The sequence below is a fragment of the Prunus mume genome, linkage group LG4 (assembly GCF_029339155.1).
Source record: "Prunus mume cultivar Tortuosa linkage group LG4, ASM2933915v1, whole genome shotgun sequence".
Lineage (NCBI taxonomy): Eukaryota > Viridiplantae > Streptophyta > Magnoliopsida > Rosales > Rosaceae > Prunus > Prunus mume.
In genome coordinates this window covers 23,539,285-23,555,774 of record NC_142701.1, presented here as the reverse complement: position 1 = coordinate 23,555,774, position 16,490 = coordinate 23,539,285, and the positions used below count along the sequence as shown (strand labels likewise).

At 39.8% G+C, this 16,490-nt stretch overlaps 3 protein-coding genes and 1 pseudogene across 6 annotated transcripts; 3 read left to right on the top strand and 1 right to left on the bottom strand.

The window, feature by feature from the left end:
- Positions 1 to 1,728: 1,728 nt before the first annotated feature.
- On the top strand, positions 1,729 to 5,649 carry LOC103329236 (calcium-transporting ATPase 12, plasma membrane-type-like). Its single transcript, XM_008231672.3, has 3 exons — positions 1,729 to 2,030; positions 2,137 to 2,507; positions 2,619 to 5,649. Exons 2-3 carry the CDS (start codon positions 2,151 to 2,153, stop codon positions 5,376 to 5,378), a joined length of 3,117 nt encoding a protein of 1,038 aa, XP_008229894.2. The 5' UTR covers positions 1,729 to 2,030; positions 2,137 to 2,150; the 3' UTR covers positions 5,379 to 5,649.
- A 567-nt stretch (positions 5,650 to 6,216) lies between these two features.
- LOC103329237 (chlorophyll a-b binding protein 2.2, chloroplastic) lies at positions 6,217 to 7,591 on the top strand. Its single transcript, XM_008231673.3, has 2 exons — positions 6,217 to 6,420; positions 6,775 to 7,591. The coding sequence occupies exons 1-2, from the start codon at positions 6,275 to 6,277 to the stop codon at positions 7,424 to 7,426; spliced, it is 798 nt and encodes a 265-aa protein (XP_008229895.1). The 5' UTR covers positions 6,217 to 6,274; the 3' UTR covers positions 7,427 to 7,591.
- On the bottom strand, positions 6,532 to 10,939 carry LOC103329238 (pentatricopeptide repeat-containing protein At5g66520 pseudogene; annotated as a pseudogene). The gene is made up of 2 exons (XR_016126196.1): positions 8,718 to 10,939; positions 6,532 to 7,603 (listed from the first exon to the last, which is right to left on the bottom strand). The product of XR_016126196.1 is annotated as a pentatricopeptide repeat-containing protein At5g66520 pseudogene (transcript).
- A 77-nt stretch (positions 10,940 to 11,016) lies between these two features.
- Positions 11,017 to 16,210, top strand: LOC103329234 (uncharacterized). Of its 3 annotated transcripts, none has more exons than XM_089050719.1 (3): positions 11,017 to 14,195; positions 14,815 to 14,889; positions 15,409 to 16,210. In XM_089050719.1, exon 1 carries the CDS (start codon positions 11,273 to 11,275, stop codon positions 14,048 to 14,050), a length of 2,778 nt encoding a protein of 925 aa, XP_088906845.1. In that variant the 5' UTR covers positions 11,017 to 11,272; the 3' UTR covers positions 14,051 to 14,195; positions 14,815 to 14,889; positions 15,409 to 16,210. The 3 variants fall into 3 exon arrangements, with proteins under 3 accessions (XP_088906845.1, XP_008229891.2, XP_088906844.1); XM_008231669.3 differs by having other exon boundaries at positions 15,381 to 16,210; XM_089050718.1 differs by having other exon boundaries at positions 14,815 to 16,210.
- Positions 16,211 to 16,490: the final 280 nt, after the last annotated feature.

The following is a 16,490-nucleotide window of genomic DNA, read 5'->3' as shown; positions in this document are numbered from 1 at the left end:
GTTAATATACTATACAAGACAAGCAATCCAACTACTTTGTGCTACAGTCCAAAGCAAAGACTTGTGTAGATTCTGTTATGTTTGGAGACTTTTACATTATCTCTATTTTTTTTATTCCGACCACATGACGTGCTACTATGCATGAATAAATATCATTTGAGAACAAGCAAGCTTCATTGACTTCTTACACTATGTACCAAATACATTTCTTGCTTGTTTGTGACTTCTTTTTTAGGAAGCACTAGCGCTTTTATTATAAAATACTAAAATTTTTATAAGAAATTTCAGTGCTTCTTAGAAAAGTATTTTGGAGTGATTCATGAAGAAGCTCATAGCAAATGCTTCTTCATAAAGCACTTTTATGACCCATAAGCGCTTTTAATTTTTTTGTTTATCAAACGTTGTTGTTGTTGTCACCAAAAATGTGTCGTTTTAAATTTAAATCGGATATAGTATAGATGTGTAAGAACCAGGTCGTACCCATAAGGATTGCGTGAAAAATATAGAAAACTAATTAAACCCAAGTTAATTTTATTGCCAACCTAGTTGAATCAAATGGTGATGAGATTAAATTAATTAAAAAAGTAACTAAGGTATTAGAATCCACACCACTATTTCATAAAACTCTAATTATTTACCTGTTAATTTCCATGCCGAGTAACAATCTAGAAGTCAACCTATTGCTTTCTCAAGATATATCATTTAGGCCCTTTAATGAATCTTTTGTAAATTCCCCTTCCCTTTATTAGTACAAATTCTAAGCATCACATGTAAACAAAATTTATTTAACTACAAAGGATCAAAGTTTCCTAAGCATCCTAGGTGAAAAAGGTTATTTGAATGACAAGATATCAAAGAAATTTGTATACTAAAAATACAAAACTAAGGATGTATTAATGAATCAACCCAAATTCTTAACTACCACAAATACACGATAGAATTGGTGAAAAGTTAATCTACTAATCATGTGAAGTGGAAATTATAAACATTGAATAATATACTTTGGAAACTAGAAGATAAAAACTAGAACTTCATTTTATAATGATGTTTCATTATTAACAAAATTGAACTAGACATAAATAAAATAACAAAATAATTACAAGATAAAAACTAAAGTGGAAATGAAAAAGGAAAAATTGCATCATTAACCCCTTGGATCCTTGCCTGTCGGCTCCCCAAAGTTCTCTCCAATTATATCGTATTTTCTCTCCTCTTTCTTTCTCTTTCTCTCTTTCCTTCTCTTTGCGGTGTACCACTTGGTACCTCACATATTTGCTTCAAGCTTTTAATTATAGGCAAAAGTTTAGGAGCTTAAATCATAGAATAATCGAGAGAGAATAAGAATTCTGGTCTTATCTATGCACATTACAATAGAACACAAAGTGGCAATAATGTCATCACCACACTTTTATTTATTTGTCTCTCTTTTGGGTGCATAGACTGAGAGTCTTCTCTGTGCCAATTTTCCACAATCCCGCGTGCAAAACGCGTATAGAGACGAAGCCACACCATCACTCGGAGAAAGAGGCTCACATTACATAATGTCACAAAACAAAATATGAAAATAAAAATAAGCTCCCTATTGTACATCAAATTTAATTTATTATCTCCAGGGAAATTAATTTTCTGGGTAATTTACAATGTGTAGTTTCCAGGTCGCTTCCTTTATGGGGGCAAAATTGTAAAATGCAACATTTCTCAAGTCTATAAATACCCCCAATCATCACTCAACTAATCACACCTCAACCTCATTTCCTCATCCTATTTCCATCATTAACTGCAGTGTCTTTCTTGACATTATTCAATAAATCCCTTGTTGGGTTTTTCTCTGCTATGCGTTAATCTAGGGGAAAAGGCTAATTTAAGCACTTTCCAAAGCCAGCACTCACCGACTCCCTTTTTCATGAATCAAATGAGGCCTAATATTTCATTTTAGTCGCACAGATTTCTTTGTGAGCTTTTTTGAAGCACTTTCCAAACCCAGCACTCAACAACTCCTTGAGCCTTCCTCATTTAGTCATATACATACGGTGAGTCCAATATTCCATGCCAAAAGTACCACTATATCCATGAGACTATTTGCTTAACCTTTTTTGAACTTTTTTTTTTTGTCTGACCATTTTTCTAATTTTGTAGTTGCACCAAGAAACATGTTCCTAGAGCCAAAAACAGATGATCAAGCTTCTGAAGGTGTGGGCAGCAGCACTAGCTTGCTCATTCCAACCATCAACACTTCTGGCCAATACGTGTGGCGCAAGAGATGGCTTAGATATATTGCTCTAGGCGTTTTCATCACCTCACGCAGATTGCCCCACGAAGCCCCTGGCTATGAACCTTTAGAAGCACCGGCATCACCGGCCCCTGCCTCTGAGCATGCGATTGACATCCCTTTTCAGGACCGGTTTCTGAACAAGGTTGCTCGCACTGTGAGAGAGAAGAACTTAAATGCACTGCGAGGACTTGGTGGTGTTGCTGGCATTTTGCCACTTCTCAGGCCTCACTTCGAGGTAGCAAACAAATAAGTAGAAAAAAAAAACTTCTCATAATCTTACGCACTTGATAGAGAATGATTGAAGTTAACTTTGTCAAGTTAATCATATTCGTTCTTTATATGACAGGATGATGCTGATGATGGTGGTCAAAATCCACAAGGATGGAACACGACCATGTCCCCAGTTGATGCAAAAAGCTTCTCATACTTCTTGTTGAAGGCGTGCAATCAATATACAGTTTTTTTCCTCTTACTGGCAGCAGGGTTTTCGTTTGCCATTGAATTCATGACGCAAGGAGTCAAACAAGGGTGGCACGACGGTCTTGCCATACTCTTTGCGGTGTTCTTACTTGTTGCTTTCCCTTCAGTGGGGAACTACCTCCATGAGAGAAAGCTGGTGAGGAAGCACCTGCTGGACAGGAGCAGATTGACGGTGAATGTTGAAAGGAGTAACAGAGAACCTACATCAGTTAACATATCTAGTGTTGTGGTGGGCGATATAGTTCATTTGAAGGAAGGAGACCGTGTCCCTGCCGATGGTTTGTTCATAGATCATGGTGAGAACTTGATGTTGGATGAGGTTTTGAACCCCAAAATTGATTGTGAACAAAACCCGTTTGTGTTGTCTGGTTCAAAGGTTATTAAGGGGCATGGTCGCATGGTTGTGACATGTATTGGTGCCAAAACAGTTTTTGCTGAGATGCACAGCTTGGGGACTAATCATAATCCAAACGAAAAGACGCTGTTACAAGATTTGTTGGACAAGCCATTTAATTGTATGGATTATCTTGCGGTTTGTGTCTCTCTACTGATTGCTCTTGTGGTGCTAATACGGCTATTATTCTTCAGGAAGCATGACAATTACAATGACAGGCCAGAACTGAAAGGGGAAGGTTCAATGAACTTGGTAATGAGGATCTTTGAGAAAATTTTATTTAAACCTCAAGGACGGGTTTCCACTTTAGCAGGTGTTCTTGCAACCGCGGTGATAGGGATACAACATGGAATGCCTTTTGCAATTACAGTTGCCCTTTGTCAATGGAAGGAGAAGGTGGTCCAAAATCAGGCAAAGCCTCAGAATCTATCAGCTTGTGTCACCATGGGACTAATAACAGTCATCTGCATAGAAACAACTGGTGAGCTAATGTGTAGTCAGGGGGAGGTTAAGGAATTTTGGATGGGTGGAAAGGATTTATGCAGTGATGAAGTGGACTCTGAAGCTGACCAAGTTGTTCTTGAAACACTGCATCAGGGGATTTCTGCTACCCCATCCCCAACAAAAGATTTGCTCATTTCTTGGCTGAAGACCAGATGGGGTGCTAACATGGAGTTATTGAATGAAACATGTAATACCATTGAGCAGAGACAATTGAGCTCTGATGAGAAATGCAGTGGGATTTTAGTGGAGAAAATTGTGAACGATGAACAAATTCTGCAGTTGCACTGCAATGGGGATGCATCAACAATATTACATAAGTGTTCACATTACAATGATAACAGAGGGGAAAGTCACACTATGAAAAACCAGAACAGAAGATTTAAGCGGGTGATTAATAAAATGGAGGAGAATGGTCTTAGGCCCATTGCATATGCTTACAAGAAAACAGAAGTCCAAGAACTTACAGAAGATGGGTTGATTCTGTTGGCAATCGTGGGCGTTAGACGCCCATATCAAGAAGAGCTTAAATTGGCAGTGGAAGCTCTTAAAAGGGTTGGAGTAAGCATCAAACTGGTGTCAGAGGATGAGCTCTCAACAGTGAGAGCCAGGGCTTCACAACTTGGAATCTCCCCCGGTTCAAATGACATGGAAATTGAAGGAGAAGTTTTCCGAAGACTGAATTCCATGGAAAGGCAGGATAAGATAGATATGATCTCTTTGATGGGAAGGTCCCTCCCTAAGGACAAGTTTCTCATGGTCGATCGCTTGAGGAAGAAAGGTCACATAGTTGCATTCAGTGGAGGGTTGACCATAAGCGATACTCCGACCTTAAAAGAAGCTGATGTAGGAATCATAGATGATATCCGGAGCACGGAAATGGCTAGACAGAATGCTGATCTTATAGTTAGAAATGTCTGTTTACTAGGCCCTATTTGGAAGTCTGGTGCATGTGCTTACCACAACATTCAGCAATTCTCTCAACTTCACCTCACTGCTTGCATATCTGGGCTACTGATAACCTTAGTGGCAACAATGCATTCCGGAGAGTCCCCATTATCCGCAATTCACTTGATTTGGGTGAACTTGATTATGTGCCTTCTTGGTGGCCTCATGATGGTGATGGAGTTACGAGGCCCAGAACTACTCACTCAAAGACCTGCAAAGAGGACTGAATCACTTATAACACCAGTCATTTGGAGAAACATAGCAATTCAAGTTTCATCTCAGGCTTCTGTCTTGCTGATCTTACATTTCATGGGAAATGCAGTACCAAGCATGGATCAAGGCATCCGGAATACGATGATTTTCAATACTTTCACCTTGTGCCAGGTCCTTAATCTGTTGAGTGCGATGCACTTGGTGAAGAAGGAAATGCTAGTTGTTGTCCTCCACAACAATTGGTTTCTGATGGCTTTAGGGGCTGTTTTGATCATGCAGGTGATGATTGTTGAGTTTGGAAAAGGGCTAGTCAGTGGTGCGAGGTTGAATGCACTGCAGTGGTTGATCTGTTTCCTTCTTGCTGCTCTTTCATGGGGGTTTGGTTGGACCTTTAAATTGCTTTCAGATAGCATCGAAAGAACAGCTTCGGCATTGATGGTGAATTCACATGTGGGGTTCTCAAATAGGAGGCGCAGATTATACATTTCTATTTGGTTGTTCCTGATCTTCTCCGTATCGTCGTTTTGTTTTCACCCAGTTTCTCAGCTCGCTAGCACATATATCAGTTAAATTGGAAGTGTCCCATGGAAGTGTTAACAAAGTTAATAAACCATGTAGTCATCTTGTGGTCTGTCTGTGTTCCTACTTGTTCTGCACAATGCCATCTCTAAAATGTGAATAAGTTATTCTCCTGCCTTTTTACTATGAGCCTTCGAGGCAATAGACCAGAATGCTAATAGATATTACACTGTAGTTGATCATAGACTATGTAGGTGAGCTTATGTTATTTACTCTTTGGGACATTCTCCAATAAGTATTTAAATTAAGGATTGGTTGCATACGTCTAATCTCGGCCGTTGGATTGCATCTAAGAGAATACCAACACATTTAATGTATGCAAGCCAATAGCCAAGATTAGAAGTATGTAACCAATCCTTAAAATACTTTTTGGAGAATCACCCTTTACTCTTCTTCCACTGCAAACCATTTCTGCCCTGCTATGGTTTGCTGTTGTTTTGTCAATACTGCGGCAAATTAACCTTTTCACAGCAGCCAAGGAACAGTTCGAATTTTAGAGGTTGGCGTTTTTACCTTAAGCCAACAAAAACACCCAAGGAAAGTTTATGCTTTCATGGTTTCATCAACGGGGGCCTATTAAATATTTGTCTTTTGGTTGGAGCTGGCATGACCTTCTACAGTACAACTAATCTTGTGGCCTGCGTTCACCAACCACAAATATTGCACCAATTTGCCTGCCACGTGGCTAAGAGATAACCCCTCTCTCACTAGAACAATCAGTTTGGAAATCTAAATCCAATTGAGAACCAATAGAATGTTGCTGATCTGTAGATATCCTAATCCACAACATCTTCACATTCCCGTTATAACATCCCAGCGCTCTCCTTGTCCAAGGCATCTCATTAGGCCTCACAACACCACCCCACTTCGAACAGGAGAGCTTAGTCATGGCAACCTCTGCAATCCATCAATCAGCATTTGCCGGCCAGACTGCTTTGAAGCAGTCAAATGAGCTCATCCGAAAGATTGGCGGCCTTGGTGGCGGCCGCATCACCATGAGGCGCACCGTCAAAAGCACCCCCCAAAGCATTTGGTAAGTACCTTGGCTGTAGCCTGTGAGCATAAGACATTTTTTTTCCAAGCAACTCTACTAAAACTTCCATGTGTATAAATATGGTCGCTGATACATATTACGCTATTGGAGTAAATTAAAGTATCTAGTAGTATTGAGAGTCATGGATTCAATGTAAAATTCAAATCAAAATGATGTTTAGATTACAATGACAGAATCTCTAACAATCTATTCTACCTCAGTGCATAAAGTTACAGTGTTACAAGACCAACATGCTCAACATAGCATTAGGAAGTTTACACCATACCCATACCTTTTAAAGCCAAGGCCTTGAGCTTATTATGCTAACACTCTTCACTGTAATTGACAAAACAGGTATGGCCCAGACCGCCCAAAATACTTGGGACCATTCTCTGAGCAAACTCCATCATACTTGACTGGTGAATTCCCTGGTGACTACGGATGGGACACTGCTGGACTATCCGCAGACCCTGAGACATTTGCCAAAAACCGTGAGCTTGAGGTGATCCACAGCCGATGGGCCATGCTTGGTGCACTGGGATGTGTCTTCCCAGAAATCCTGTCAAAGAATGGTGTCAAGTTCGGCGAGGCTGTTTGGTTCAAGGCTGGATCTCAAATCTTCTCCGAGGGTGGCCTTGACTATCTTGGCAACCCAAACCTTGTCCATGCCCAGAGCATTTTGGCAATCTGGGCTGTCCAGGTTGTGCTCATGGGATTTGTCGAAGGATACAGGATTGGTGGAGGACCACTTGGTGAAGGACTGGATCCACTTTACCCTGGAGGGGCCTTTGACCCACTTGGACTGGCTGATGATCCTGAGGCGTTTGCTGAACTGAAGGTGAAAGAGCTTAAGAATGGGCGGCTGGCAATGACTTCAATGTTTGGATTCTTTGTTCAGGCTATTGTAACTGGAAAGGGCCCAGTTGAGAACCTCTATGACCATGTTGCTGATCCAGTTGCCAACAATGCATGGGCTTATGCCACCAACTTTGTCCCTGGAAAATGAAGAAACCTAAATGCATGGCTGTTCATCTGTAACATTACCCGAACTTCTTGCTTTTGTTGAGGTTCTCTTGTTGTGGACTCCATTAGTTCTGATGTAATCTTACTAGAAACTGCTTGTATTGAAATCACTTATCCAGTAAAACCGCCCAGCTCCTTTGTGCTTGAACTCCTTATTTGTCTAGATGTGTTGAACATTCAAAAGTTCCAGTCAACAAATGCATGCTTTGCTGCAATATAGTAAATCTAAACCAGAGAATAAATATATAACAACCAAAATACAAGGGAAAATAAAAATTAAAACCAAATCATATGATTATCAGATTCATCTTAGGTTTCTTCATCTATTCCTCCCCATTAGGCAAATTAAGTTTAACCAGTGCATACAGAGAATGCGGGAAAGATTTCTGCAAACTTTTACCCACTGAACACTGCTATCATCTCTAATTTTAATATCAGCATAATGAAGACTGCCTATGCTATTAGTATTACGAACACATAGTATATGGATTTGGCCAATGCAGGGTGAAAGGAATGATGGAAGAGCTATCATCTCTTACTATAATCTCAGTATAATGAAGATTGCCCATATAGCTAAGGGCAGCCACATTCCTGTTGCAAGAAAGGCTGTTTTGGGCTCTGGGCAAGCCATACTGGTATCGTGTCAATACGGATGTCAACATGTTTGTCATATGGATGGTGATATGTTATTTATATGGAAGTTGATATGTTGTCAGTGTGGATGTCGATATGTTGTCGAGTATCCCGCTCCAGCTACAGTGGAGCGGGATATATGTATATAATATTACACAATAAGTGCCCACAAGGAGAATCAGAGCACAAAGAGAATGTATGATACAACAAATTTGGAAAATTTTCAGCAAACAAACTTTTGCCAACTGAAACTTTTCACATGATGGGAGGAGCTATTATCTTTCAGTATAACAAACAATTCTTGTAGGGGTAAACAGTATACAACGAAGATTGCCTCTAATACTAAGGGCACCTAATGTAGAGCCTTCTGCCAATGCAGGGTGAAAGAAGCGATGGGAATGACCATTATATCTCACTGTCACTATAAATTCAGACTCTCTGTATAAGATAGCCTATCTTGCACTAGTCTCTGGCCAATTCAGCATCTAGGGAAAGCAAGACCTATGCAGTCATATCCCTGTAACAAGGGGGGCTGTTTTTGCTAGGAACAATCATTACATCAAGAAACACCTTCAAGAATGTCTATACTGCTAAATATACAAAAGGAACACAAAGAGATGCATAAAATGAAGAAATGATACCAGTGGCCAATTTTAAGAGTGGAAGCATAGAGGTAGAGGCATTCTGATGCTTATTGCTTTGAGCAGATCAACACAAGCGTCAATGCAGCAGACAAACAAGTCAGTCACCAAAAATCTTTGCAAGAACATGACCCATTTCTGAAATGATGGAAACGACTATTATCTCTCACAATAATCTCACGATCATAGATACTGGATAGGAGTTTAGTGACAGAGTGGCAATCGTTACAGACACGAAGATTCTTTATAATGCGAATAGGACTCCCAGGTTCCAAATTAATAAGACCATATGCAATAGCCAATCTCTCGCTATGGTTTTCCAATTCAGCTTCCTTCTCTTTTTCCTCTTCAAGACACAACAGAACTTGACTTGTGTCAGGAACATGTCCTACGGATTTCAGTTTCTCTCTCATCTCAGTCAACTTAGAATATATGTCTTTTGTCCAAGGATGTGATTTGTCACCGACAATAAACTCATGAAGCACACCTCTGTGCTCTATGGAACTGCATCCTGGGTCCTTTTTTACTCCTCTCTTTCTCATAATTTCTCTTACCTGTGAAACTTTCTCCCACTTATCAGCCGCAGCATACATGTTAGAAAGAAGAACATAGCATCCAACGCTGTCTGGAGACACATCAATCAAATGGCGAGCTGCATAATCACCAACTTCAACATTTCCATGGTTACGAGCACCACTAAGCAAACTCATCCAAATTACTTTATTTGGTTTCATGGGCATACTTTCAATGACATTCTTTGCCTCGTCCAGACAACCAGCGCGGCATAAAATGTCTACAAAACAACCATAGTGTTCAATTGTGGGTTCAATTTCATAATCATTTATCATCAGATTGAAATAGTAACGACCAAGATCAACCAATCCTGCATGACTACATGCATTCAAGACTCCGACAAAAGTTATACCATTAGGGTGCATTCCATTTTTGCGCATCTCAAGGAATACCTCAAGAACCTGGTCGGCCATACCATGCATTCCTAAACCAACAATTATAGCAGTCCAATGCCCCAATTTCTTCCTGTCTATAGCTCGAAATACAGCCAGAGCACTCTCTATGCTCCCACACTTGGAATACATTTCTATCAATGATGTACCAAGCACACCATCTAAATCAAATCCATGTTTTACCATGAATGAATGTATCCATCTCCCCTTACTTAGAGTGGCTAATCCTGAAACGGCAGAAAGAGCACTGACTAATGTAGCATGACTAGGCATAATATCTTCTTCCAAAATTTCCTGAAACAACTCCAATGCTTCCATAAACTGTCCATTAAATTCATAACCTGCAATCATCGAATTCCAAGTTATTATATCTCTTGTTGGCATCCGACTAAACAATTGACGTGCCATCTCAAAATCTCCGGATTTCATGTAACCATTAATCATCGCATTCCAAGAAACCAAATTTCTATGTGGCATCCTATCAAATATCTCCCTAGCCATCTCTACCTTCCCGCATTTTGATAACCCGTCAACTAAAACTGTCCACGAAAAAGAATCTCTCTCCTGCATTTGATCAAACAATTCCATTGCAACTTCTACTTCTCCGCATCTCGCATACCCATCAATCAAAGAATTCCAAGTAACCAAATCTCTATCAAGCATTTGATCAAACACTTTCCTAGCCAAACCAATCTCACCACACTTTGAGTACAAACTAACCAAACTACTCTGCACAAACTTATCCAAACCAAGCCCAATTTTCAACACCAACCCATGAATCTGTTTCCCTTCCCCAATCGCATTTAACCGAGCACAACCCTTCATCACACACGGTACAGTAAAATTATCCGGAACAAGTTCATGAAGCAATTCATAGAACAAAATAATAGCATCATGGGAACGCTGGTTCCCAACATAGCATTTGATGAGAACGTTCCAGGAAACCAAGGTGGGTTCTTCAATTTGATCGAAGACGGAGCGAGCATAGTCAAGATTGTTGATTTTGGGGTCTGCGTAGAGAGATAAGAAACGGGAAGCAATTGCAGGGTGGCTGAAAGTTCCGGTTTTGAGGGATACGGCGTGGTGTTGCTGTGCTTCTCGTTGGGTTTTACAGGTTTGGAGAAGCGAAAAGGGGAGGCTTTGAGGAGAGAGCAATGGTTGAAGGAGAGAGTGAGAAGGCGTGAGTTGGAGCATTGCTATGGCTCTGGTGGATCAGATGATTGACTGAAGGGCTCCGTGTGTGGCTTATTATAACTGCTACATAATAAAAGCAAAGTGACATTTTTTTTTTTCTTCTGTTTTGTTCAGTTTTTATTTTTATTTTTATTTTTAATATTTTATTTTTTGCTTTCGTCTACGAATGAAATAACCCTAGTTTACTCAACGGTTTAACCTTTCTCCCTTCTATTTCAGTATAGCGAAGCTATGGTTCTCCAATGACCACGTTCAGCAGCAACTCGGCGAGTCCACTCACCATACTCCCCAACTACCAACCAAGCCCCCTCATTCCCAAGGGCTCTGAAAACCCAAGAAAAATCCAAACTTTACCATCTTCTTCGAAAACCCCTCATGACCTCTCCATAGCTCGACATGTTAAAGCCCCTCAAAACCCCACCTCTCCTTCACCTACAAACCCTCCATTCGCTATTGGGTTCCCACCATTTTATCGAATTCGCATCGAGAACCAAGCTTTTCTCCCAACTCACTCATCCACCCTTCAATCCTGCCCCAAACTTGGTGTTCCAAATCTGTGACATTCTGTGCGACCCTCAATGGGAAAAGAGCCCAGAGCTCAGCTGGCTGAGCCCTAAGATTAGAACCGATCATGTGTCAAAGATTATTGAGACCCACAAGAACACAGACTCGGCGTTAAGATTCTTCTACTGGGTTTCTAAGAGACCTTCTTACCAGCATGATATGAGCTGCTTCTCATCAATGCTGAATAGGCTTGTGAACGAACGGCTTTTTGCGCCTGCAGACCGTGTGAGGATTTTGATGATTAAAGCTTCTAGGAAGGAGGAAGAGCTTAAACGGGTAACTGAATATTTGAATGAGATGAGCCGACGTGGTTTTGAGTTTACATTGTATAGTTTTAATACGCTTTTGATTCAATTGGGTAAGTTTGAGATGGTTAGTATAGCTCAAAATGTTTATACCCAGGTGCTAAGTAGTGGGATTAAACCGAGTTTGTTGACATTTAATACAATGCTCAATATATTGTGTAAGAAGGGCAAGGTTCAGGAAGCAGAGTTGATTTTGAGCAAGATTTTTCAGTTTGATATGCTCCCGGATGTTTTTACTTATACATCATTGATTCTTGGGCATTGTAGAAATCGTAACTTGGATTTGGCATTTGAGGTTTACGATCAGATGGTGAAGGCAGGTTGTGACCCGAATTCAGTTACGTATTCAACTCTTATCAATGGGCTATGCAATGAGGGGAGGGTGGATGAGGCACTGGATATGCTTGATGAAATGGTAGAAAAAGGGATTGAACCCACATCATATACTTACACTGTCCCAATTGCTTCACTATGTGAGGCCGATCGGCTGGTGGAAGCAATTGGGCTTTTCAGAAGAATGAGAAGCAGGGGTTGCCATCCTACCGTTCATACTTATACAGCTTTGATCAGTGGGTTGTCTCAGACGGGGAAACTCGATGTTGCTATTGGACTCTATCACAAGCTTTTGAAGGATGGTTTGGCCCCAAACACAGTTACCTTCAATGCATTGATAAATGGATTATGTGAGACAGGAAGATATGACCTGGCTCAGAAGATTTTTTATTGGGTGGAGAGACATGGGACCTTGGCAAATACCCAAACTCACAATGAAATCATCAAAGTTTTCTGTTTGATGGGTAACATTAATAACGCAATGGCTCTTGTAAGCAAAATGCTTAAAGTGGGACCCTCTCTAAATGTGATTACATATAACACACTCATCAATGGATACCTCAGTGGAGGTCAGTTAAACAATGCTATGAGGTTGTTGGATTTTATGAAAGGGAGTGGATGTGAACCAGATGAATGGACTTATACTGAACTTATTTCTGGGTTTTGCAAGGCGGGTAAGTCTGACTTTGCATCTACTCTTTTCCGTGAGATGGTAGAACAAAGAATTAGCCCCAGTCAGGTCACCTACGCTGCTTTGATTGCTGGATACTGTATGGAGGGGAAAGTGGATACTGCATTGTCATTATTTGAGCAGATGGAGGAGAAGGGTTGCTGTCCAAGTATTGAAACCTACAATGCCATTATAAATGGTTTGTCCAAAGATAATCAGTTTGTTAAAGCTGAGAAACTATGTAAAAAGATGGAAAAACAAGGACTGGTTCCAAATGTCATTACCTACACGTCTCTAATTGGTGGCCTCTGTAAAAGTGGCAGGACTGACCTTGCGTTCAAAATCTTCCATGAAATGGAAGAACAAGGTTGCTTGCCGAACTTGTATACATATAGCTCACTCATGTTTGGGTTATGTCAAGAGGGCAAGGCTGACAATGCTGAGACGTTGCTTGATGAAATGGAAAGGAAAGGATTGGCTCCTGATGTGGTAACATTTACCACACTCATTGATGGTTTTGTTATGCTTGGTAGGCTAGATCATGCATTCTTGCTTCTTAGGCGAATGGTTGATGTGGGCTGCAGGCCCAACTACCGAACATATGCTGTGTTGGTCAAAGGGTTGCAAAAGGAAAGTCAGTTGCTGACGGAGAAGGTTGTGGGGCTCGTGGCCCAACATGAAGCAATGTATAGTTGCAGCTCTGATGAAAGCTATAACTTTTTTGAGGCGTTGTGCAATCTCTTAGCTAGGATGTCAGAGAATGGATGTGAACCTACTGTTGATACCTATGGTGCTTTAGTGAGAGGCTTGTGTACAGAAGGCAGATATTATGAGGCAGATCAGTTGGTGCGGCATATGAAAGACAAAGGCCTGTGCCCCAATAGAAGGATTTATCTGTCTCTATTCTTTGTTCATTGTACAAATTTAAAAGTGGAATCTGCGCTGGAAATCTTTGGCTTGATGGAAGATAATGGATTTGAGGTTCACTTATCAGCTTATAAGGCACTTATTAGTGCTCTCGGCAGGGTGTGTCGGGCGGAAGAAGCTGAAACTTTATTCAAAAGCATGCTAGAAAAACAATGGAATACTGATGAGATTGTTTGGACTGTGTTAATCGATGGATTACTGAAGGAAGGGCAATCAGATCTATGCATGAAGCTTCTTCATGTTATTGAATCTCAAAAATGCAGTATCAGTTTCCAGACATATGTTATCTTGGCCAGAGAACTTTCTAAAGTAAACAAGGATAGGGGGAGTTCTCAAATTGTTAACAGAGCAAGTGATTTAAAGGGTGTACATTGATCATGGTTTCTTTATACACACGGAGAAAAAGGAAATTCGTTAACTGAGTTCCATTAATGAACTAATAAGAAATTATACTTTTTTCGCCGAAGGTGTATATATTCTTTTGCTGTCACAATTTTGCAGCTTGATCATACAATAAATGGTATGTAGATGGCGCTTTGCCTTCAAACCTTGTTAACATTCGTTTCTTTCTATTACTGTCTTTGGTGATTATCAGAATACTTTAGTTCTGTTGGCTTTTGATTAATTTGGTCGCAATATTTGTCCAATAGTCACCAAGAAAATTCGATCGATGGTTACTAAGTTTGTTATCCTATCTACATGGAAGTGACAAGTTGTTTTCAGAAGATAATTGTCTTCAGTTGGAACTGAAAATCTGGTGTGCATGAAGCAGCAACCTAAGGTAGACATGTAGGTTTGTTTAGACAAAGTATAAACGAATGATATTTGCCATTTGTGCGGGTTGATGGTTGGTGCAGGACTGTGTGTACTGTTTGACAATTGATTTAGGGGTTAGGATAATTTCTGCCTATGCAGGCTTTTTAATTACATGGATTATCTTATCTAGGAAGGCTTCTTAATACAGAAATGGTGATGTGTGTGATCATCTAGGCAGGCTTCTTAATTACATGGATAATCTTCTTTATGGTGCTCATTTGGTTGGTTTTTCATTGTTTGACATGCTTACACCATATTTATTCTGGCTTAGTGTTTATAAAATGGAATTGAGAGCTAGACATTCTTGGCATATATACTTGCAGGTGATATACAGCTTGGACGTCCCCTAGTGGAAAGTTTCCTCTTTCCTCAGAAAATTTTGACAAGAAGATGTTAAGGTACACCTTGTTTGATACCTATGTTGGTTTATTTCGCTGTCGTTACCTCATACAATTTTGATTCATTTCTTTACACCAAGAGTCATTTATAAAATATACCTCAGTTTTACAATAGCATATGTTGTGGTTCATTTAGTAAATTTTGGTTTTATGTTTTAGTTTTAGCTTTGATGGTCAAAATCATCCTCTTTTTTTTAATCTCTCTCTCGTCTCTTTTTTCCTTCTCTCTGTTATTCTTTTCATAAGAAAAAGAAATAAAGAAACTAAAAGCAAAAAAATCTAACCAAATTCCCATGGGATGGTCTCTTGATTCTGTATCGGCAAGTATAACTATTTTACTGTGAATTATCAACAAAAAGTAATCTGCAGTTGCCACTGATTTAAATCAACTTAAATAATGTCTGTGATTCAGAATTCCGGGATAAATAATGCTTTGTAGTTGACGTGATGAAATTAATTTAATTAGACATTTTTGGTGTCGGGTTACTCAGGTCCTAAATCGAGCTAATTTTGCACCAGGGCTCTTAGAAAGAACTACCGGCCAAGATTACTGAACTAGTCCACTTTTTTGAATCTGCCCCTGAGTGTTCTAATGCAAATGCCAGTATGTGTGGCCACTTTCCGAATGTGGTGTTCAATTTTTTTAATTTTCCCAAAGGATGATAGCACTCTAAATCTTTGTAGGGTTTTTTTATTGGGGTCGAGATGAGCTCAGAGTTTGCTTTTTTTGTCACTTTCTTTGTGTTTCGCTGATCTTTGCCTAGTATTTGCTGGGATTCCCACTCCTTAAATGAAGAAGGGTAGAATGAATAAAGGCTTGGTTCATGCATTAAGACCCTAATATTTCCTATACACAAGTGATATTTTATGGGTATGAACTATATTGTGGATCAATCTAGAAGGGTAAAAACGCATTCATTATCGTGTGAGTTCTAGTGTTCTCACCTTTCCTCCAAGTCTAAACCTATACAAACCCCCGAGTATGAGAAACCCTTTGAGTGAAAAGTAAATTATTATGTGTATGCAAGAGAGAATTTTGTGGTGAAAATCCCTGGAGGTGATTTTGGAAGAGACTCTGGCTTCCCGGCAGTCAGTTCTTGTGAGATTGTTCCTTTGTAATCCTTGGTATCTTCTAGTCCTGTCCACACAACAATGATTGTAATTCCATCATTTTATATAGTAAAGAAGAATTTGTTCCTGTCCTCCTACTATTCGGTGGACAAAAGGCTCAAATGCTAAGGATGTAATTCCATTGTTTTTATGTTTGATGATGTTTGCCTGTTTTGGCCATACAAGTATGGGAAAGTTTGATCTTGAGTTTGCTAATTGTCTTTTGGCATTGTATTAGGTGACTCTGGTTCTCAAATGTATAATGGTTCAACCCCAGTTTCCAATCCTATCATGGAACTGAAAAATAAATTTCTAAATTTTTTGATTGAGCCTGCAGTGTCTGAAAAATTATAACCAAATGCCACCAATCTGATTATATTCGTCCAATTTGCAGTAGATTTTCCCTCTCCGAACCTCTCTACTAAAACCCTGCAATTAACTGATCATGCATATTGTAAGTAGTAAACTACTCTGAAAATTAGGTTCCAAGT

Excerpts from the sequence above, each read along its gene's own strand:
- LOC103329236 (XM_008231672.3), top strand. The coding sequence starts at position 2,151 with ATGTTCCTAGAGCCAAAAACAGATGATCAAGCTTCTGAAGGTGTGGGC. Across the intron at positions 2,508-2,618 it reads TTCTCAGGCCTCACTTCGAG|GATGATGCTGATGATGGTGG; the intron begins GTAGCAAACAAA and ends TTTATATGACAG.
- LOC103329237 (XM_008231673.3), top strand. The coding sequence starts at position 6,275 with ATGGCAACCTCTGCAATCCATCAATCAGCATTTGCCGGCCAGACTGCT. Across the intron at positions 6,421-6,774 it reads AGCACCCCCCAAAGCATTTG|GTATGGCCCAGACCGCCCAA; the intron begins GTAAGTACCTTG and ends TTGACAAAACAG.
- LOC103329234 (XM_089050719.1), top strand. The coding sequence starts at position 11,273 with ATGTTAAAGCCCCTCAAAACCCCACCTCTCCTTCACCTACAAACCCTC.